Source organism: Pleurodeles waltl, chromosome 1_2 (genome assembly GCF_031143425.1).
Source record: "Pleurodeles waltl isolate 20211129_DDA chromosome 1_2, aPleWal1.hap1.20221129, whole genome shotgun sequence".
Lineage (NCBI taxonomy): Eukaryota > Metazoa > Chordata > Amphibia > Caudata > Salamandridae > Pleurodeles > Pleurodeles waltl.
Window position 1 is genome coordinate 100,695,425 of NC_090437.1, and position 22,170 is coordinate 100,717,594.

The window sequence follows — 22,170 nt, forward strand, 5'->3', positions numbered from 1 at the left end:
AACACTAGATCTAGAAGTTGACCCTGTGCCTGTGACCATTGTGATGCTAGGCACTGTTGTAAGGGCCGCATGTGCAATCTTGCGTTTGGGACAATGGCTATGCATGAGGACATCATGCCTAGTAGTTTCATCACCATCCTGACCTGTATCTTTTGTTTTGGATACATGGCCTGTATTACATTGTGAAATGCCTGTACCCTTTGTGGACTTGGAGTGGCAATCCCTTTTGTTGTGTTGATTGTCGCCCCTAAGTATTGCTGTGTTTGACACGGCTGAAGGTGTGACTTTGAATAGTTGAGTGAGAAACCTAGTTTGTGGAGGGTTTCTATGATCTACTCTGTGTGTTTTGAACACCGTTCTTGTGTGTTGGTTTTGATTAACCAATCATCTAGGTACGGGAACACGTGTATTTGCTGCCTTCTGATTTGAGAAGCTACTACTGCCAGACATTTTGTAAAAACTCTTGGCGCAGTTGTTATACCGAATGGCAACACTTTGAATTGGTAATGTACCCCTTGGAATACAAACCTTAAGTACTTTCTGTGTGAAGGATGTATGGGTATATGGAAGTATGCATCCTTTAGGTCTAGTGTTGTCATGTAGTCTTGTTGTTTGAGCAATGGGATTACGTCCTGTAATGTCACCATGTGAAAGTGATCTGATTTGATGTAGAGATTTAATGTTCTGAGATCTAATATAGGTCTTAGAGTTTTGTCCTTTTTGGGTATGAGAAAGTACAGAGAGTAAACCCCTGTTCCTTTCTGATGAATTGGTACTAATTCTATTGCTTCTTTTTGTAACAACGCTCGGACCTCCAGTTGTAGAATATCCATGTGTTGTTTTGACATATTGTGTGTTTTCGGTGGGACATTTGGAGGGAAATTGAGAAATTCTATGCAATAACCATGCTGGATAATTGCTAGGACCCAAGTATCTGTTATTTCCTCCCATTGTTTGTAGAACTTGGTTAGCCTCCCCCACAGGTGTTATGTGTTGGGGATTTGTGACGTGTAAGTCACTTCTTGTTTTGTGGAGTTTTGGGACTTTGGAACTTCCCTCTACTTTTTTGGAACTGTCCATGTGATATTGTCCCCGAAAACTTCCCCGCTGATATTGGCTCTGATAAGTGGGCCTTGTTTGTGAGGTTGTGGGTTCCGTGCTTTGTCCTCGAAACCCCCCTTGAAACTGTGTTTTACGAAATGTGCCTCTGCTCTGTGGGGAGTAGAGTGCGCCCATGGCTTTGGCCGTATCAGTGTCCTTTTTAAACTTTTCGATGGCAGTGTCCACCTCCGGCCCAAACAACTGCTGTCCGTTAAATGGCATATTCAGCACGGCTTGTTGTATTTCCGGCTTGAATCCTGATGTACGCAGCCAAGCAGGTCTCCTTATTGTCACTGCTGTGTTTACAGTTCTAGCAGCTGTTTCTGCTGCATCCATTGCTGACCGTATCTGATTGTTTGAGATACTCTGTCCTTCTTCCACCACTTGCTGTGCTCTCTTTTGGAACTCCTTGGGTAAATGTTCTATAAAGTGTTGCATTTTGTCCCAATGAGCCCTATCGTATCTGGCCAACAAAGCCTGTGAGTTTGCAATACGCCACTGGTTTGCTGCCTGTGCCGCCACCCTTTTCCCTGTCGCGTCAAATTTACGACTCTCTTTATCTGGAGGTGGTGCATCTCCTGAAGTGTGTGAGTTCGCCCTCTTGCGAGCTGCCCCTACTACCACTGAGTCCGGTGTTAACTGTTGTGTGATGTACATGGGGTCTGTTGGTAGCGGTTTATATTTTTTCTCCACTCTTGGAGTAATGGCCCTTCCTTTTACAGGCTCCTCAAACACTTGTTTGGAGTGTTTTAGCATTCCAGGTAGCATGGGGAGACTCTGGTACTGGCTGTGTGTGGACGACAGTGTATTAAATAGAAAGTCGTCTTCAATTGGTTCTGCATGCAGGCTGACATTATGAAACGCCGCTGCCCTTGCCACCACCTGTGCGTAGGCTGTACTATCTTCTGGTGGTGACGGTCTAGCTGGATAACAGTCAGGACTGTTATCTGACACTGGCGCATAAAAGATCCCACGCGTCTGGATCGTCCTGACTCATCCCTGTATGAGTCGGGGATTGCATCATTGGTGGAGTGGCTACCGGTGATGGTTGCGGAGAGCGTTGTGGAGACGGTGGCGGGGTTACTTGTTTAGCCACCTTTGCCTGTGGCTGCTTGTCTTTCTCCTGGAAGGCAAGTTTGCATTTCATTCTAATCGGAGGGAGAGTGCTGATCTTCCCCGTTTCCTTTTGGATGTGGAGCCTTCTTTGGGTGTAGTCTGGCTTCATTGTCTCCAGTTCCTGTCCAAATCTATGTGTTTTCATTTGTGAGGACAGGCCTTGTTCCTCTGTGTAGGAACTTGATTTCGGTTCCGAGGCCGGATGTTTCGGTATCGAAACCTTTTCGGCTGCTTTTTTCGGTTCCAATTACACTTTTTTGCTCTTCGGCGTACAGATTTCTCGGTGCCAACTTGGTTCGGTGCCGCGCTCTCGGTGCCGAGATTGCTCTGACCCGGCGTCTCGGGTCGAGTCTGCTCTGACCCGGTGTATCGGGTTCGAGTCTGCTCTGTGCCGGTATCTCGACCGGAGTCGGATGACTTCGACACATGCATGCCCTTTTTCGATGCTGATGCCCGGTCACCTATTTTTCGTGTTAAGCCATGGCCTGTTGTGGGTGGCGTCCCCTGGGCTTTACTGGTTTTTACGTGAGTCTTGTGTATCAACGTCTTACTCACGGTTTTCGGCGTCTGTTCAGGATCGACCTCTTCCGAGTCCGAATCCTCGATGGAGAAGGCTTCCTCTTCTTCCTCCATGTGTTTTTGTCCTGTCGGCACCGACGCCATCTGTAATCTTCTTGCTCTTCGGTCCCTTAAAGTTTTTCTGGACCGAAATGCTCGACAGGCCTCACAGGTATCCTCTGTGTTCTGGCGACAAACACAAATTACAGACCAGATGCTGATCTGTGTAAGGATACTTGTTGTGGCATTCGGGGCAGAAGCGGAATGGGGTCTGTTCCATTAGCCTTGAAGACGCACGCGGTCGGGCCGACCAGGCCCCGGCGGGGAATCGAAAACCCCGAAGGGTCGCCGGAGCTCTTCCGAATTCGGTGTCGATCTGTTGTAGCTAACCCGATACTGCACGCAAACAATACCGTCAAATTTTCCGGGTTTTTCACTAACTTTCCGAACCGAAACGCGGAGCGAAAAGGAACACGTCCGAACCCAATGGCAGAAAGAAAACAATCTAAGAAGGAGCCGACGCCCATGGGCGATGGAGCCGAAATGGGAGGAATCCCTCGATCTCGTGACTCGAAAAGACTTCTTCAAAGAAAAACAACTTGTAACGCTCCGAGCCCAACACTGGATGGTGGGATGTGCAAAGCATGTGTATCTGCAGCTACACATGCCATCGAACATATATATATATATATATACACACACACACACACACACACACACACACACGGTAACCAACAATAATGGGCCTGAAACAGTACATGTGACAAGAGTACTTCCATCATGACCAACATAGTTAATCTGGATAAATCTGGTCACTTTGAATATCTTTAATTGTGTGGTGCCACATCCTCAATTAGATGTGAGAGGGGTTGGCAGCATTAACTCAAAATACAATAAAAGAATCAATATTAAATGTTATCCTCAAAAACAGGTTATCTTCATGAGTAGCAGCTGTCAAAATTAGTTCAAAGGAGTACAGGTCCATAAAGTACCCATGGAGAAAATGAAAAATGTGCAGCTAAAGCCAAACTTGTTAGAAAGGCATTCCGAAAAATCTATTTCTACTAAAAAAAAAAAAAAAGCTCAAGCATTGTCACTAGGCACAAATATCAGTAACTTAAAGGTATTTATGGATACATTACTTACCATCGGTAATCTTCAGTAGCACCTTATCTGGTAGAGACTATATTTAGCTGCACATTGTAGGAAGTTGGCTCTGAATATACTATCTCAAAGTGAGAGATAATGTGCACACAGGCGAAGGGTTCCCCTTAGAGGTCGATAGTGGCAAAATTAGATAATTCTACTGCTCTATATTTTGTGGTAGTGTGGTCGAGCAGTAGGCTTATCAGAGGGTAGTGTTAAGCATTTGCTGTACACACACAGGGAATAAATGAGAACACACACTCTCCAGGCCAATAGGTTTTTATATAGAAAAATATTCTTATATTTTTAGAACCACAAGATTCAAATCTGAGGAAAGTACCTAAAATGCAAGGTACTTGAAGCAGGTAAGTATAGAACTTTGATTTAAAACAGTAGTACACACAGTTTTGGTTAAAATGGCAAATAGCTATATTAAAAGTGGACACTGTGCAAAAATAAACAGTTCCTGGGTGAGCTAAGTATTGGTTAGTTTTTCAGGTAAGTAAAGCACTTACAAAGTCAGTCTCCTGGGCACAGGCAGCCCACCGTTGGGGGGTTCAAGGCAACCCCAAAGCCACAGCACAAGCAACACAGGGCCGGTCAGGTGCAGAGGTCAAAGGAGGGCCCAAAACACTTAGGTGTCTATGGAGAACAGGGGTTCCCCTGGTTCCAGTCTGCTAGCAGGTAAGTACCTGCGTCCTTGGGGAGCAGACCAGGGGGTGGTTTTGTAGAGCACTGGGGGAGGAGTGAAACACATGCAAGCACACAAACACACCCTCGGCAGCACAGGGGTGGCCAGGTGCAGTGTGCAAAGTAGGCAGAGGGTTTGCTATTGAAAAGAATGGAGGGACCTGGGAGGATCTGGGGGGCAGTAGCCAATGGCTACTGTCCTGGAGGGTGGATACACCCTCTTTGTGCCTCCTCCCTGAGGGGAGGGAGGCACATCCCTATTCCTATTGGGGGAATCCTCCAAAACCAAGATGGAGGATTTGTAAAGGCAGGGGTCACCTCAGCTCAGGGCACCCTAGGGGCTGTCCTGACTGGTAGGTGACGACTTATTGTTTTTCTCATTATCTCCTCCGGACTTGCCGCCAAAAGTGGGGGATGTGTCCGGAGGGGCGGGCATCTCCACTGGCTGGGATGCCCTGGGGCGCTGTAACAGACATGAGCCTTTGAAGCTCACCGCCAGGTGTTATAGTTCCTGCAGGGGGAGGGGAGAAGCACCTCCACCCAGGGCAGGCTTTGTTCCTGGCCACAGAGTGACAAAGGCACACACCCCGGGTGGCCAGAAACTCGTCTGGTTGTGGCAGGAACTGGTCAGCCTAACACTGGTGTTTGGACTGGTATACAGGGGGCATCTCTAAGATGCCCTCAGTGTGCATTTTTCAATAAATCCCACAATGGAATCAGTGTGGATTTATTGTGCTGAGAAGTTTGATATCTAACTTCCCAGATTTCAGTGTAGCCATTATGGAACTGTGGAGTTCGTGTTTGACAAACTCCCAAAACATATACTCTTTATGGCTACCCTGCACTTACAATGTCTAAGGTTTTGCTTAGACACTGTAGGGGCATAGGGCTCATGCACATATGCCCTCACCTGTGGTATAGTGCACCTTGCCTTAGGGCTATAAGGCCTGCTAGAGGGGTGACTTACCTATGCCACAGGCAGTGCATGGTTGGCATGGCACTCTGAGGGGAGTGCCATGTCGACTTGGTCATTTTCTCCCCACCAGCACACCAAGCTATGAGGCAGTGTGGATGTGCTGATTGAGGGGCCCCGGGGTGACATAATACATGCTGCAGCCCTTAGAATCCTTCCTTGGCCACAGGGCCCTTGGTACCAGGGGTACCAGTTACAAGAGACTTCTCTGTGTGCCAGGGCTGTGCCAATTGTGGGAACAAAAGTACAGTTTAGGGAAAGAACACTGGTGCTGGGGCCTGGTTAGCAGGATCCCAGCACACTTTCAATCATAACTAGCATCAACAAAAGGCAAAAGGTTAGGGGGTAACCATGCTAAGGGAGGCATTTCCCTATAGGGGGTAACCATGCCAGCAGTGGCATTTTCCTACACACATTCCTTATCTTTGAATTCTTCCAGGAGTCTGACTGAATCCGTAAGATTTTTGTGAGCAGTATCGCTGTGCACTGGTAGGCCGCATGAATTGGCAGAGGCACGCCGGAAATTACGTTGCAGGGCCTATATAGGTGCCACACAGTTTTTTTTGCAAGTTTTCCTGCCAAAAGTGTAGAGCCATGAAGAACAATGACCACTGGTGTTTCAAAACTTCACCCTGAAAATTAGTTCACAGAGTGGGGAGGAGGAGTGTGTCGGTAAGGAAGTTGCAGCTACAGTCTCTACGAGATAAAGCACTACCAAAGATAAGTAACTTGTACATCTGATAGAAAATTCGAGCTGCAGATTCCTTATCTTTGAAAAGATACCAAAGCAATACCATTCCTGGAGGTTGGTCTGCGCACCAAGTTCGGACTAGAAAATTATTAAACACCAGGAGGTGTGCCCACCCCAGCTAGAACCACCCCAAGGGGCCGGAGCAGAGGTGAACACCTTCTGGCAAAATCCTCCATCTGGAGGATAATAGCCGATAGGGTAAGGAATGTACCTGTGAATTCTAAACAAAGTGCATTTGATAGTTGAAAGTGATACATTGTTGAAACTGTACTTACCTGCAGCAAAAATCCTTTTGGTTCTAGAAGACTGTGTGTACAACAAATGCTTAGAACTACTCTCAAACAAGCCTAACTGCTCCACCACACTACCACAAAAGAGAGCATTAGTATTATCTACTTTAGCCTCAGTAAAGTCTCTGGGGATCCAGTGGACTCTGAGCACACTATATCTTACATTGGTACAGTATATACAGAGGCAGCTTCCTACACTAGGTACCCAGTAGGATGTCAGTGAGTGCATCATTAAACAGGGGCAGGGTGGAAGCTCCTGTTTGCAGCGCCTCTGTCAATTAGTTGTGGATGCCACAAGGGCAGTTGAAGGTCCAGGACCTCACCAGCCCTCTTCACCACCACAGCATAAGAAGCTCCCTCTTCCGTAGCCACAGTAAGGGGAAAAGCATGCATTAATCTGGAGATGGGTCCAGTCTGCTGGCTTCACTCAAGTTCTCACACCAGTCTGTTTCAGTCTTGTAAGGCTCTAGTGACCTGCTCCCATTATTCCCCGAGGCCTAGCCCAGAGAAATAGGGCACAGAATCCAAGTGAGGAGGAAAAGTCCCTGCCGGTACTAGAATCTGGCGACACCCATCAGGCTCTGTGTTAAAGTCGGGGATTACAATGGAGACGACGCCATTGGTGGGTGCTGGAGCATCGACATTGGGATCGGCATCGGGGAAGGTCGAGGTGGGACAATCGTTGCTGATTCAGGTCCAAGACTGGATCCCTGTGAGCCCTTCGGAGCCGGTGCGCAACCTGACAGAGACCCCCCTCCGACCCATGGGGGCTGGAAGGCGATCCACCCGGTCAAACTGCCCAAAATGAGGCACATGGCCTCATAAAATACTTGGTATGGGTCGCTCCGGAGAGGCACAAAGTCAGACCAGGCTCCACAGAACAAGGCCTCCAATGTGAACGCTCCCTCATCGCGTTGGCCGACAGAAGAGGACAAGTCAAAGAGCGATCTGACTTCTACGATTTTAACTGATCGCCCAGAAGACTTTGCATGGGACGACATTGACTTTGAACTCCGCGATCTGTCAAGGGACCTTCCTCTCGACCGAGACCTATGCAGAGTCACGTGCTGAGCTGCCATCAGCTTTAGGTACCGCTCCCTCAAAGCCTTCGGATGCATGGCCCGGCACTCAGAGCATGACTTCGGGTCCTAGTCGCACTCCAAACACCACAACGCATAAGGAGTGGATCCGTCGGACATCACCCGATAACAGGATCTGCAGGGCTTGAAACCTGTCTTCCTAGATCCCTCGACAAATCATATGAAAATTTCTCAAAACAAAGCTCGACAAAAGTTGATAAAAGACCAGCAAATAAAAACCTGAGGAGTAGCTCTCTTTGGATCAGCGCTGGCTGGTGCGGAAAGAAAAGAACTAACGCTGCTGCGCCTGGGTGGTGCCTACATAGGACTCCGGACCTCATTTCCGGTGTGGACTATGCTGACGACGGACGCATAGATGGACAAGGCCAGCTACCAGCGTGCAGGGGTACTACTCACACAAATCTTGCTGATCCAGTCTGATGCCTGGAGATTTCAAAGGTTAGGAAACTGCAGCTAGAATTCTAGATCAGATTGTGATCTTTAGATTAGCAGTAGGGTCTGCATGCCACTAGGATGGCTCCAGATCTTTATAATTGGGTGTTGGGGCAAAACTCAAGTCAGTGAATCAGAAGTGATTTCGTCACAAACAGGACCTTTAAAACGGTGCTAAAAACAATTTATTCAAGGAAATTATTACAAGTACCTTTTATGTGAAGGCCATATACCAGGCGGGCAACGTTTCATACTGAACATGTAAACTGCGGCCTCAGCAGTGGTGAAAAGACGGCAGAAACACAAAAAGGAGCAGACAACTACAGCGGATGCAGCTCTTCCGTCCTATGGAAAACAAAAAGGATGTATTTACAAAATAACATTAAAAAAAGACAAGCAAGCCTCTGAGGTAAACCTATGAGTGTTCAACCCACATGTGCCAGCACATCTGTGAATAAAACTTGTACATGGAAGATTATACATTCTCAGAGTAAATAAATACCTCTTTAAGATGATTATTTTGTTCAGCTAATTAAAATGTACTATTTGCAAGGGAGGGCACAGGATTCAATGATTTTTGTTTTGTAAACACATTTTATTGAAAAAGAATTCCGTTAATACAATCCAGTCCCACCTGTAATTGGAGGCAGGCATTATTATGTATTCCATAGGAGTTGTGCAGTTCAAAAAAGATCGGAAAAACATATCAAATGTAAATCCTGCCCCCCTGCCCCCCCCCCCCCCCCCCCCCCACCCATCCCGTTCTCCAGAGTCATATCCATATTACTCAAATATACTGCATAGCCATGAGGTGGCCTTGTAATTTGTCTGGTAGTAACTAATGTACTGTGAGTGTATGAGGTGGTCAGTGTATGGTGCAGGAAGGGACCTGGGCCGTCGTCCTATCACCAGCCCGTTTCTCTCGCTCCATGTCCCACCCTGCTAGGGAGTCCGAATCAAGCCTGCCGCCAACCCAATAGGCTGTGTCTCTGGTGCCTTCAGACAATCTAATAGTGCCTCCCAAGCTTGCATCACCTCCAAGGGACGCTACACCATCTGAGCTGTCCTGAGCACTGTTGTACCTTCATAGGTAGCCCATTCTTCAAGTTCTTTGTGCTACGTTATGTGGAGACCGCCCAGCGCCTTCCAATGGCACGTGAGTTTCCTTTGTGCCAGAACAAATGCCAGGTCCTGGAACCTGCTGGTGACCTTCATCTTGGATGTGGGGGGAACCATCCCAAGAGAGTGTTCCATTGTATATGGGACTTCCTTATCAAAAACTGCTGCCACATCTCGCGTGATCGCCTCCCACTAAGTCCTTAGAGGAGGACAATCCCAGAACATATGCCTGATCTCAGTGCCCACTTCCTCACAGTGTGTACAAGCCGCTCCAAGAGTGAGGAAATATTTATTGATATGGCCCAAGCTGAGTTAGGCCCTCTACAGAATGAAATAGTTAATCAGTTTAAATTGAGCGTTGCAGGATATTTTCAGGGCTCTATCCAGAAGGTGGGTCCAGTCTTTGGAGGGAATGGGAATATTCAAATCCTCCTCCCATTTCGCTTTCGTGACCGCTTTCATTGTTCCCAACAATAGGGCCATGTACTGGGCGGTAGTGTGGGTCCATGGTTCTGCCAGGTGGGACTTCCAATGCTGGCGGAATGCTGCCAGGACTGCTCTGTGAAGCAAGAAATGGCCTTTGGGCAGGTTGAACTTAGCACAGTAGTCCTCAAATGGCAAAATCGTGCCTGTCCTAAATAAGTCTCCCACCCTCGTTGCTCCTGGATCTCGCCTGTCCCCTGGACCATCCCTCCCTCACCCATGAGGCAAAGCTTCCAGCACTGTAATGAGGAGTTCATGAGAGTACAGGATGCAAACTGTGGTAGCACAGACAAAAAGTACAGCAACCTCGGAAGGGATACCATCTTCAGCAGGGCCACCTGGCCCGCTGCTGACAGTGGGAGCTTCCGTGAAAAGTTAGTGCAGGACTTAAGCAATTTGACAGCTTGGCCCACATTTCCATCAGGCACATTCTGCCCGTCATGATAGATTTTTGTACCCAGGTATTAAAGGCATCAGGATTCTGACAGCAGACCACCCAAAGTAGAAGGTGGGTGCGATTAGCGTTTAATGGAAATAGTCTGGATTTTTGCCATTTAACCTGTAGGCCCAACAGGGCACCGAATTCCACCAACATATGTTTAGCTCCAGTTAGGTACGAGGACATGTTCCGAACAAAAATCACCAGGTCATCTGCATATAGAGCGATGTAGTGATACTTTGTGCCTTTTTGTAGTCCCCAAAACCTGGTCCCCTCCTGCACCACGATGGCCAACTGCTCCATGGCCAGGGTGAGCATCAGGCGTGACAGCGGAGAGCCCTGTCTTGATCCTCTCCCCACATTGTAACGCTCCAAATTGGTCTATCTTGTACATACCCTGGCCATGGCATTGGTGTATAAAAGTCTGACCCAGCCTAAGAAACCCCCATCCAGACCAATTTGGCACATGACCTTGTATAAATATTCCCATTCCAGGCTACTGAAGGCCTTTTTGATGCCTATTGCAAAGGCTGCTGCCTCAGATTTGTTATACGTGGTGTCTTCTATGATGGCAAACAGCCAACTGATATGAAGAACAATACTGCGGACAAGAATAAACTCTGCCTGGTCAGGGTGTACCAGGTGAGTCACACATGGCAGGAGCCTGGTGGTCAATATCCTACTGAAAATCCTGTAGTCTAGATTAAGCATTGAGAGCGGTCTATACACCTTGCAATCATGCGCCGGCTTCCCAGGTTTCAGTAAGGGCACCAATGGTGCGTCCACCATGGAGGCCAGTGGAGCTTCCAATTATTTTGCTGCCATATAGAGGGTTGCCTGTCTGGGGGCCAGCTCTGTGACGTCCGCTGCACAAAACTCTGTCTGGAGTCCATCAGTTCCTGGAGTCTTACCAGGAGGCAGCCCTTTGATTGCCCTTCTTATATCTTGGATAGTGATGTCTCTGCCCAGGCTAGCCATCTCTGTCCTTGTAAGGAAAGAAGCAACAGAAAGGCATGCATCGCAACTTTGTTGTGGGGAGTGATACTTTTGTAAAGCTTGGCGTAATAACTCAGGATATTATTGTTAATCTCCCATTATCTATGGAGGCAGTGGCCATCGCCCACGTGCTGTTCCAGTATAACCAAACTTTTTAGCCAGTTTAGCTAACCAGGCTAGCAGTGCGCTCGTTTTCTCTCGTTCTACATGGGCTCTAGTCATATTGTTTGTAATTGAAACAGTGAAGCCGTTCAACCTAGGTAGCCATGGCTTCCTTCACCTCCAGCAACGCATGCTACAAGTCTGGGTGCCCCAGTCTACATTTCTCTTTCCCTTAGCGTTTGCTCCACTGCCTGAACGTCTTGCTGTAATATACGTTAGACTCCCACCGACTCAGCAATACATTTCTCCCTGATTACCGCCTTGAAGTTATCCAATTATACAAGAAGGGTGGTCGCAGTATTCTCGTTCTCTACAAAGTAGTGTATAATATGCTCCCTCACTGCCTCTTGAAACTGAGGATCCTCAAGAGACTCAGGCTTCATCATCCACAAGGTATGCGCACTCTCGGTCTATCCCGTGTGAGGTGGAGTAACACCGGGTTATGATCGGAGGGCCGTCCGGGCCAAATATTGTGCCTTGTGTACCAGGCCATGAATGTCTGGTGTACAAAGTAATGTGTCTAGCCAAGCATGGAGTTCATGAAGAGTCGAACAAAAATGAATAGTCCAGAGCTTGTGGGTGCATTCAGAAAAAGGAGTTAATAAGGCCTCACCGTGTCTTCCAGTCAATAAATTGTTTTGTTGTCTGGATCACCAGTATCCCGTAGTGGGGAATGGGAACGATCCATCTGAAGGTCAACCACGCAGTTGAAGTCCTTACTACTATAGGGGTGTGGACTAGATGTGGGGCCAATAGACTCGTTAATCTGAGCAGGAATGGTCCCTGGTCTATACTGGGGGCATTTATGTCAATTAGTGCGACATACCGGGGCTCTAAACGTCCCGTCACCACCACGTACCTCTATAAAGTTTTCCATGTGCTGGAATGGGACCCCTACCTTAATCCAAATCAGGGTTCCCCAATCATAGGCGGAAAAAGTGGTGTAGTATGCCTGTCCAGCTTCTGTGTAGCACAGCTCCCTCTCTGGCAGAGAGGTCTATTTCCTTCAGCACTGTCACTTGAATCCCCCTCCTGGATGTATGAGAAGATCTTATAGCGTTTTGTCATTGAATGCGTTACCCTTACATTCCATTACAAGAATTTATAATTTGCATTCATCATCATAACTGTACTCAATCTTCCACAAGGGCCCTTCCCACACCCCCACACCCAAAATCGGTGACCTCACGTTCGCCAATGACAGATCAACAGGTGGTATACAACTCAGATGTCCTATAACAGACAAACAAATTCCAACTCCCACTACCCAGGATAAGCAGGCTGGAACCTCCCATCCAAACTCTAACTCGTTACCATGCATGCAGGAGTGCCTGCTTACAATCTACTATTAGGGGTCACTGTCATGGCGGCTCCCGCACATCTTCCCCCTGTAAAAAAACTGTCTCTCCATATGGTGCACGAAAAAGAAGTACACTGTGCAGAGAGACCAGTGGATCCCCAATTGGTTTGCAGAGGCAAAAGTAGATTGGTCTACTGCTCTATTCTGTGGTAGTGTGGGCTAGCAGATAAGCTTATCAGAAAGTAGTGCTAAGCATTTATTGCTTAACCCCTTCGCTGCCAGGCCTTTTCCCCTCCTGTGCCGAGCCTTTTTTTGGCTATTTAGGCCCTCATACCTTTTTCTCCACCAGAGCTACCCATGCCAAATTTGCATCCTTGTTTTCCAACATCCTAGGGATTCTAGAGGTTCCCGTGAAGGAGACCAAGAAATTTGCCAAAATACAGCAAAAATGTCGGTTTTTTTTTCTCGTTTTTTTTAAATGGGGAAAAAGGGCTGCAGAAGAAGGCTTGTGGTTTTCTCCCTGAAAATGGAATCAGCAAAGGGTTTGCAGTGCTAAAATCACCATCTTCCCAGCTTTCAGGAACTGGCAGACTTGAATTAGAAAATCCCATTTTGCAACACAATTTTGGTATTTTACTGGGACATACCCCATTTTTACTATTTTTTGTGCTTTCAGCCTCCTTTCAGTTAGTGACAGATATGGGTGTGAAACTAATGCTGGATCCCAGAAAGCTAAACTTTTCTGAAAAGTAGACAAAATTCTGAATTCTACAAGTGTTCCCTACAGAAAATAACAGCAGAAATAAAAGAATATGGAAATTGAGGTGAAAAAACAGCCATTTTTCTCCACGTTTTACTCTGTAACTTTTTCCTGCGATGTCAGATTTTTGAAAAGCAATATACCTTTACGTCTGTTGTACTCTTCTGGTTGTGGGGATATACAGGGCTTGTAGGTTTATCAAGAACTCTAGGTACAGAGAGCCAATAAATGAGATGCACCTTGCAACGGGTTTTCATTGTATACCGGGCATAAAGCAATTAATTTTGTGAAATATAAAAAGTGAGAAATAGATATCAAGAAAACCTTTATATTTCCAAAATGGGCACAAGATAATGTGTTGGGAAGCAGTGGTTATTTGCACATCTCTAAATTCCGGGGTGCCCATACCAGCATGTGAATTACAGGGCATTTCTCAAATAGACGTCTTTTTTACACACTGTCTTACATTTGGAAGAAAAAAAAAAAGTCGAGAAAGCCAAGGGGCAATAACACTTGTTTTGCTATTCTGTGTTCCCCTTGTCTGCCGTTAAAAATGGTACCTCACTTGCGTTGGTAGGCCTAATGCTCGTGACAGGAAACGCAACATGGACACATCACATTTTTACATTGAAATCTGACATGTTTTTTGCAAAGTGCCTAGCTGGAGATTTTTGCCTCTGGCTCAGCCGGCACCTATGGAAACCTACCAAACCTACGCATTTTTTAAAACAAGACACCTAGGGAAATCCAAGATGGGGTGACTTGCAGGGCTCTGACCAGGTTCTGTTAGCCAAAATCCTCTGCAAACCTCAAAATTTGGCCAAAAAAACACTTTTTTCCTCTCATTTTGGTGACAGAAAGTTCTGGAATCTGAGAGGAGCCACAGATTTCCTTCCCCCAAGCATTCCCCCAAGTCTCCCGATAAAAACAATACCTCACTTGTGTGGCTAGGCCTAGTGCCCGCGACAGGAAATGCCCCAAAACACTATCTGGACACATCAAAATGATTAAATACAAAACTACCTGTTATTGCATGGGTGGAGGGGTGTGCGGGGTGAGGGGGGTGGCACCTGCGTTTTTGGTCCTGGGCTCAGCAGCCATCTAGGAAAACCTATCATACCCAGACATTTCTGAAAACTAGACACCCGCGAGAGTCCAAGGAGGTGTGACTTGCGTGGATACCCCAATGTTTTCTTATCCAGAATCCTCAGCAAACATCAAACTTAGCTAAACAAAAAAAAAATCACGTTTCCCACATTTCTGTGTGGGATCGCTGAACCGGGACAAATTTCCTACCAGCCAACGTTCCTCTCAGTCTCGCGGTAAAAATGAAACCTCACTTGTGTAGGTGGGCGAAGTGCTTGTGACAGGGAAGAGCCAAAAACATGTCGAAATTGAAGGGGAACCAAAGCGGGCCGAGAAGGGCAGTTTAAAAAAAAAAAAATTGACAAGTGCAGCAGAAGTTTTTATCGGTATAGATAAGACAATGCTGGGTGGTAGGAATTTTGTGGATTTCTGCAGATTCTGGAAGGTTCCATCACAAAAATGTGGGAAGAATGTGATTTCCAGCAAAGTTGGAGGTTTGCAGGGCATTGTGAGTAAGAAAATGGTGCAGGGTGCATGTGAAGCACACCACCCTGGAATCACCCAGATATTTAGTTTTCAGATGTGTCTAAGTCTTGTGGATTTTTCTACATGGCAGCGTCCCATAGTCCATAAAGTGCAGCTCTCACCATTCCAAGTGGGAAGATTTTGAGAGTTAGCCAAGCTCTCATGGCCCAAATTTAAAACCAGAACCCAAAATAATCAAATGTCCTCTTGCTTGCCATGGGATAAGATGTTTTAGTGTGCGGGGAGAGCTGAAAGACTGTTACCCCCTTCAGTTGGGGTTGGGGCATAACCAGGCCCGTACTGGTTGGTAGCCACCACCCGACTATTTTTTGTATTGGAAATACAAAAATGGCCTAAAATAAATCCCCTCCCCCCCACTGGGGAGAGACCCTTGCCTAATTTGGCCTCATACAAATAGGCCAATCTGCCCCCAAGGGGGGCAGAAATGGCCTAAATATAATTTGTCCCCTAGGAGAGCGACCCCTTACGTGCCTGTAGGTTTCTGGGGGGAGGGGGGGGGAGGGGGTAACAACAACTTACAAAGCCAATCTCGGGGAGTTACGGTAAGTACACAGCACTGATCAGAACCACACCAGCAGGTCACTCTGGGCAGCACTGGGGCAGTCAGGTATTGTAAGGCATTGGGTGCTCAATGGTTTCCTATAGGAGTCTCGTCCTCGTGAAGACAGGCTGCAGGCTCTGGCTAAGAAGCCACTCGGGGACAACAAGCTGGTAGGTTGTAGACTTGGGGTGCTTGGGGACGTAAGTGCAAATTTGGTCCTTTTCTCTAGGACCCAGGGGCAACGGATGCAGGGGTGTTCTTCGGCATCTCTGTTCGGGAGCCCTCGCGGTGAGGCTGCAGGCATTGTCAGGGAGTCCACAGGGGGACACAAAGGGTAGACTCAAGCTCAGGGGAGGCAGGTGACGTCATCGGCACCAGCGACCCACCTTAGACGGGGTCAGGGTGGACAAGTGCAGTGGTTGCTGGAGGTGTCTGGTTTTCTCTCACCACAAGGCTGCGGAAGTGGGAGCCTTCATGCAGGGGCTGAAGGTGATTTGAGGGAGTCCAAGATGGGTGAGACCACACTGGACTCGGACTCTAGTCAGCTAGGGAACCTTGTTGGCAGCGTTGGTTGGCTTCACCTTTGGCCACAGACGTCCGGTGCAGAGGACACTTTGGGTGTCGGGTCTTCGCTGTTCCAGAGGTCGCAGAATCCTTTCTTGAGACTTTGATGCGGAGCAGATCCGCTGCTCACAGGAGTCTTGAGTCTTTATGGAAAGCAGGCAGTCCTCTTTGTTTTCTGGAGGCTTAGCTGCAGGATGAGTCATTGTTTTAGGCAGAGTCTGTCTAGGTCAGCAGGCAGGCCAGAGGGGCTAGTTCCAAGTCAGCTGCTTCTGTTTTTAATCTTCTGCAGGTGAAACTCTTCGTCCTTTGCTTCCTACGTTGCCAGAATCTGAGTTCTAGGGTTCAGGGGTGCCACCTAAATCCTCAAGTTAGGGGTGTTACAGGGAGTGCCAGGCGGTAGTCAATGGGCTGCCCACCTTTAGGGTGACTACACCTATTCTATGACCACTTCCACTGGGAAATGGGCATAACCCTAGCTGGGTGAGCTGATAACACGTCCACCGAGTTCAGGCTTTTGTCTCTGGCCCTTAAGAGCACTGGCTCTCACATTGAGGGGCCAGAAATGAGTCTATGGTGCCTGAACTGGTCAGAACCAGTCAGTCACGCTCTAGTATCCAGTAGATTTTCAGGGGGCACCTCTAAGGTGCCCTCTGGGTGCAGTTATTAATAAATCCCTCACTGGTATCCGGGAGGGTTTATTAATCTGACCAAACATACCCATATTCAGAGAAGCCATCATGTAGCTGGGAACTCTTAGTGACCAGTGTCCAAGCATGTGCACTTAAAATGGCCTTCCTGGTCACTTACTATGTCTGAGAATCCGCAAAGACAGCAGGGGCATATCTGCTCATGCAGATATGCCCTCACATGTCATACAATGCACCCTGTCTTAAGGTTGTAAGGCCTACTAGAGGGGTGACTTACATATAATGCATGCAGTGTTTAGGGGACATGGCACACAGGCTGTGAGCTATGTTGTGTTTTCAATTTTGGGAGCATCTCATTACACAGCCTGCAATGACAGTCTGCATACGGTTGGTGCTGAGTCCCTCACAGTAGTAAAAGTTGTGCTGCAGCTCTGAGGGACCCTGTTAAGTACCCATGCCCTAGGTACCAGCAGTACTATTTACTAGGGACTTACAGGAGGCTGAAGAGCCTGGTCAATTGGGGATCAAGTGACCAGGTGTCTTGTTTTAGGGAAGGGACACTAGCACTGGGGACCTGGTTAGCAAGATCCCAGTGCACGGCAGTCAAAGATGCATCTAAATACCAGCCAATTAGTGAGGGGGTACTGTAACCAAAACCCAACTCCCTACAGAGAGCGTCTGAGAGGGATTCAAGTGTGACTCGGCATGTTTATATTGAACCCCAATGAACACGGTAGACAACTGCCTGGAGCGAACTCACCTTTAACAGCCAGTCGTCAAGACAGGGTAAGCCCAAAACCCCTGGCCTGCACAGATGAGCTGAGATTTTAAATTTTGGGAGTCCCTTGTCAAGCAGTCTGCAATGGCAGTCTGCATAAGGTTGGTGCTGGGTTCCTCATTGGCACAAGTTGTGCTTCAGCTGTGAGGGGCCTTCTTCAGTACCCATGCCCTAGGTACTAGGGGTACCATTTATTAGGGATTTACAGGGGGCTGAAGGGCCTGGTTACTTGGGGATCAAGTGACCAGGTGTCTTGCTTTTGGGAAGGGATACTGGCAGTGGGGATCTGGTTAGCAGGAAGCAAGTGCACTTCAGTCAAAGTTGCTGTAGGAAAGTACCATCTTGCCTGGCATGTTACCCCCATTTTTCACTGTATATATTTTGTTTTAGTTGTATGTGTCACTGGGACCCTGCCAGCCAGGGCCCCAGTGCTCATAAGTGTGCCTGAATGTGTTACCTGTGTTATGACTAACTGTCTCACTGAGGCTCTGCTATCCAGAACCTCAGTGGTTATGCTCTCTCATTTCTTTCAAATTGTCACTAACAGGCTAGTGACCAATTTTACCAATTTACATTGGCATACTGGAACACCCTTATAATTCCCTAGTATATGGTACTGAGGTACCCAGGGTATTGGGGTTCCAGGAGATCCCTATGGGCTGCAGCATTTCTTTTGCCACCCACAGGGAGCTCTGACAATTCTTACACAGGCCTGCCACTGCAGCCTGAGTGAAATAACGTCCACGTTATTTCACAGCCATTTTACACTGCACTTAAGTAACTTATAAGTCACCTATATGTCTAACCTTTACCTGGTAAAGGTTGGGTGCTAAGTTACTTAGTGTGTGGGCACCCTGGCACTAGCCAAGGTGCCCCTACATTGTTCAGGGCCAATTCCCCGGACTTTGTGAGTGCGGGGACACCATTACACATGTGTACTACATATAGGTCACTACCTATATGTAGCTTCACAATGGTAACTCCGAATATGGCCATGTAACATGTCTATGATCATGGAATTGCCCCCTCTATGCCATCCTGGCATAGTTGGCACAATCCCATGATCCCACGGGTCTCTAGCACAGACCCTGGTACTGCCAAACTGCCTTTCCCAGGGTTTCACTGCAGCTGCTGCTGCTGCCAACCCCTCAGACAGGTTTCTGCCCTCCTGGGGTCCAGCCAGGCCTGGCCCAGTATGGCAGAACAAAGGACTTCCTCAGAGAGAGGGTGTTACACCCTCTCCCTTTGGAAAATGGTGTGTAGGCAGGGGAGGAGTAGCCTCCCCCAGCCTCTGGAAATGCTTTCATGGGCACACATGGTGCCCATTTCTGCATAAGCCAGTCTACACCGGTTCAGGGACCCCTCAGCCCTGCTCTGGCGCGAAACTGGACAAAGGGAAGGGGAGTGACCACTCCCCTGACCTGCACCTCCCCTGGGAGGTGCCCAGAGCTCCTCCAGTGTGCTCCAGACCTCTGCCATCTTGGAAACAGAGGTGCTGCTGGCACACTGGACTGCTCTAAGTGGGCAGGGCCAGCAGGTGACGTCAGAGACTCCTTCTGATAGGCTCCTTCAGGTGTTGCTAGCCTATCTTCTCTCCTAAGTAGCCAAACCCTCTTTTCTGGCTATTTAGGGTCTCTGCTTTAGGGATTTCATTAGATAACGAATGCAAGAGCTCATCCGAGTTCCTCTGCATCTCTCTCTTCACCTTCTGCCAAGGAATCGACTGCTGACCGCGCTGGAAGCCTGCAAAACTGCAACAAAGTAGCGAAGACGACTACTGCAACTCTGTAACGCTGAACCTGCCGCCTTCTCGACTGCTTTCCTGGTGGTGCATGCTGTGGGGGTAGTCTGCCTCCTCTCTGCACTAGAAGCTCCGAAGAAATCTCCCGTGGGTCGACGGAATCGTCCCCCTGCTACCGCAGGCACCAAAGAACTGCATCACCGGTACCCTGGGTCTCCTCGCAGCACGACGAGCGAGGTCCCTTGAATCCAGCAACTCTGTCCAAGTGACTCCCACAGTCCAGTGACTCTTCAGTCCAAGTTTGGTGGAGGTAAGTCCTTGCCTCCACACGCCAGACTGCATTGCTGGGAACCGCGACTTTTGCAGCTACTCCGGCCTCTCTGCACTTCCGGCGGAAATCCTTTGTGCACAGCCAAGCCTGGGTCCACGGCACTCTAATCTGCATTGCACGACTTTCTAAGTTGTCCTCCGGCGGCGTGGGACTCCTTTGTGCAACTTCGGGTGAGCACCGTTTCACTCCTCTTCGTAGTGCCTGTTCCGGCACTTCTGCGGGTGCTTCTTGCTCGACGCCCCCTCTGTCCCCAGACGCAATTGGCGACATCCTGGTCCCTCCTGGGCCACAGCAGCATCCAAAAACCCTAACCGCACGACTTGCAGCTAGCAAGGCTTGTTTGCGGTCTTTCTTCAGGAAAACACTTCTGCACGACTCTCCACAGCGTGAGGGATCCGTCCTCCAAAGGGGAAGTTCCTAGCCCTTGTCGTTCCTGCAGAATCCTCAGCTTCTACTGTCCAGTAGCAGCTTCTTTGCACCCACAGCTGGCATTTCCTGGGCATCTGCCCATCTCCGACTTGCTTGTGACTTTTGGACTTGGTCCCCTTGTTCCACAGGTACCCTCGACTGGAAATCCATCTGTGTTGCATTGCTGGTTTGTGTCTTTCCTGCAGAATTCCCCTATCACGACTTCTGTGTCCTTTGGGGAACTTTAGTGCACTTTGCACTCACTTTTCAGGGTCTTGGGGTGGGCTATTTTTCTAACCCTCACTGTTTTCTTACAGTCCCAGCGACCCTCTACAAGGTCACATAGGTTTGGGGTCCATTTGTGGTTCGCATTCCACTTTTGGAGTATATGGTTTGTGTTGCCCCTATCCCTATGTGTCCCCATTGCATCCTATTGTAACTATACATTGTTTGCACTGTTTTCTAATACTATACTGCATATTTTTGGTATTGTGTACATATATCTTGTGTATATTTGCTATCCTCATACTGAGGGTACTCACTGAGATACTTTTGGCATATTGTCATAAAAATAAAGTACCTTTATTTTTAGTATATCTGTGTATTGTGTTTTCTTATGATATTGTGCATATGACACTAGTGGTACTGTAGGAGCTTCACTCGACTCCTAGTTCAGCCTAAGCTGCTCTGCTAAGCTACCATTATCTATCAGCCTAAGCTGCTAGACACCCTATACACTAATAAGGGATAACTGGGCCTGGTGCAAGATGTAAGTACCCCTAGGTAGTCACTACAATATATATATGCATATAAAAACCAGACAAAAAGTGGTGAGTACTGCAACCAGAACCCAGCTCCCCACACCCGTACCCAGCTCCAGTAATTAGAATCACAGTACAGGCCCACAGTTGGCCCAATGTGGGGTATATAGATCGTGTTCAGGGCCCCCAGTATTAGTCTTACACAGGCACCAGGCTGCTTTCTTTGATCATCTTGGTCAGACGATCTCACCAGAGGTACCCGGGGTCACCACAGGGAGGGCAGCACTCAAGTCCCCAGAGGCAGGATTGGAGTTGGAGTCACAGACATCCTCATTATCTACCAGAGGTAAGGGGTCCACGTCGGTGCTTACTCAGAGATGCAACCACCTGCATCACATTTCTACATTCCTGTTGAGCCTCTTCTCTAGAAGGGGCTGGTACTCTGACCTTGGAAGGGGACCGTTGTGAGCGGGCTCTGCACCTTCTGTTCTCCTTGCGGTGTTCAGCCAGAACTTACGGGGTGGTTGTGGTCTAAGCAGTTCCACATCTCGTCAGGAATTTGGAAGAGATTTGTCACATCTGCCACAAATATTCAATGGCAGGATAGAAACAGCAATGCACATTGTATTTTCTGTTGACAGGTTTATGCCTTGGCATCCATGAAGGGGGCCCATTGTCACATGACCTCCCGGGAGAAGTCTGGAAAGATCCAGATCGTACTGTTTTCTTTGACAAGGTTGCCCTTCTTCCTTGCCTGGCTTAGAATAAGGTTTTTGTCTTTATAGTGGGGTGGGCGTGCCACAACTAGGAAAAGGGGGGCCCTGGGACAGGGTTTGTGCCAGTACTATATGCGGCCTCTGAATTGTGAAAAATGGGGAGAGTTAGTCGGTCGCGACCTCCTCATGGATCCAGTGTTCAAGGTAGGCCACCAAGTTCCTTACCTCCACACATTTTGTGAGCCCGTTTCACGCGTATTTATTGAGGCGGCACCTATTTTTCACATCTTCCGCTCTTTTTTTTTTGGGGGGGGGGGGGTGTTTGCATCCTCGATTCCATGATAGTAAGCCTGCCAGTCGCCTCATTCACACCTGGGGTCATGTCCTTTAGATCTCTTTCGGATGTGGTAACCCTGTCCACCAGGCACATTCGTTGCCAGCAAATCTATCTTAGTTTCGAGCACCTGCTAGGAGGCCTTGATGGTTTTCAACACATTGCAATATGCAGGATTGTCTTCATGGGCAATAGATCGGTTATCTCTTGGTTGTGAAAAGTCCAAGGTTCTGGGTGAGATGAAGACCTTCCTTTCCTGACCTCTGGGCTCCCTGCTTTCAGTCCAGTCCCAGCTAGGAAG

General features: G+C 48.1%; 1 protein-coding gene across 1 annotated transcript in view; it reads right to left on the reverse strand.

Annotated features, from left to right (window-relative positions):
• GAK (cyclin G associated kinase) overlaps window positions 1-22,170 on the reverse strand; it is a 1,188,967-nt gene that overhangs the window by 645,481 nt on the left and 521,316 nt on the right. The window contains exon 15 of the mRNA XM_069236701.1: window positions 8,369-8,502. Within this exon, the coding sequence (XP_069092802.1) occupies window positions 8,369-8,502 (134 nt within the window). The remainder of the gene's footprint in view (window positions 1-8,368; window positions 8,503-22,170) is intronic.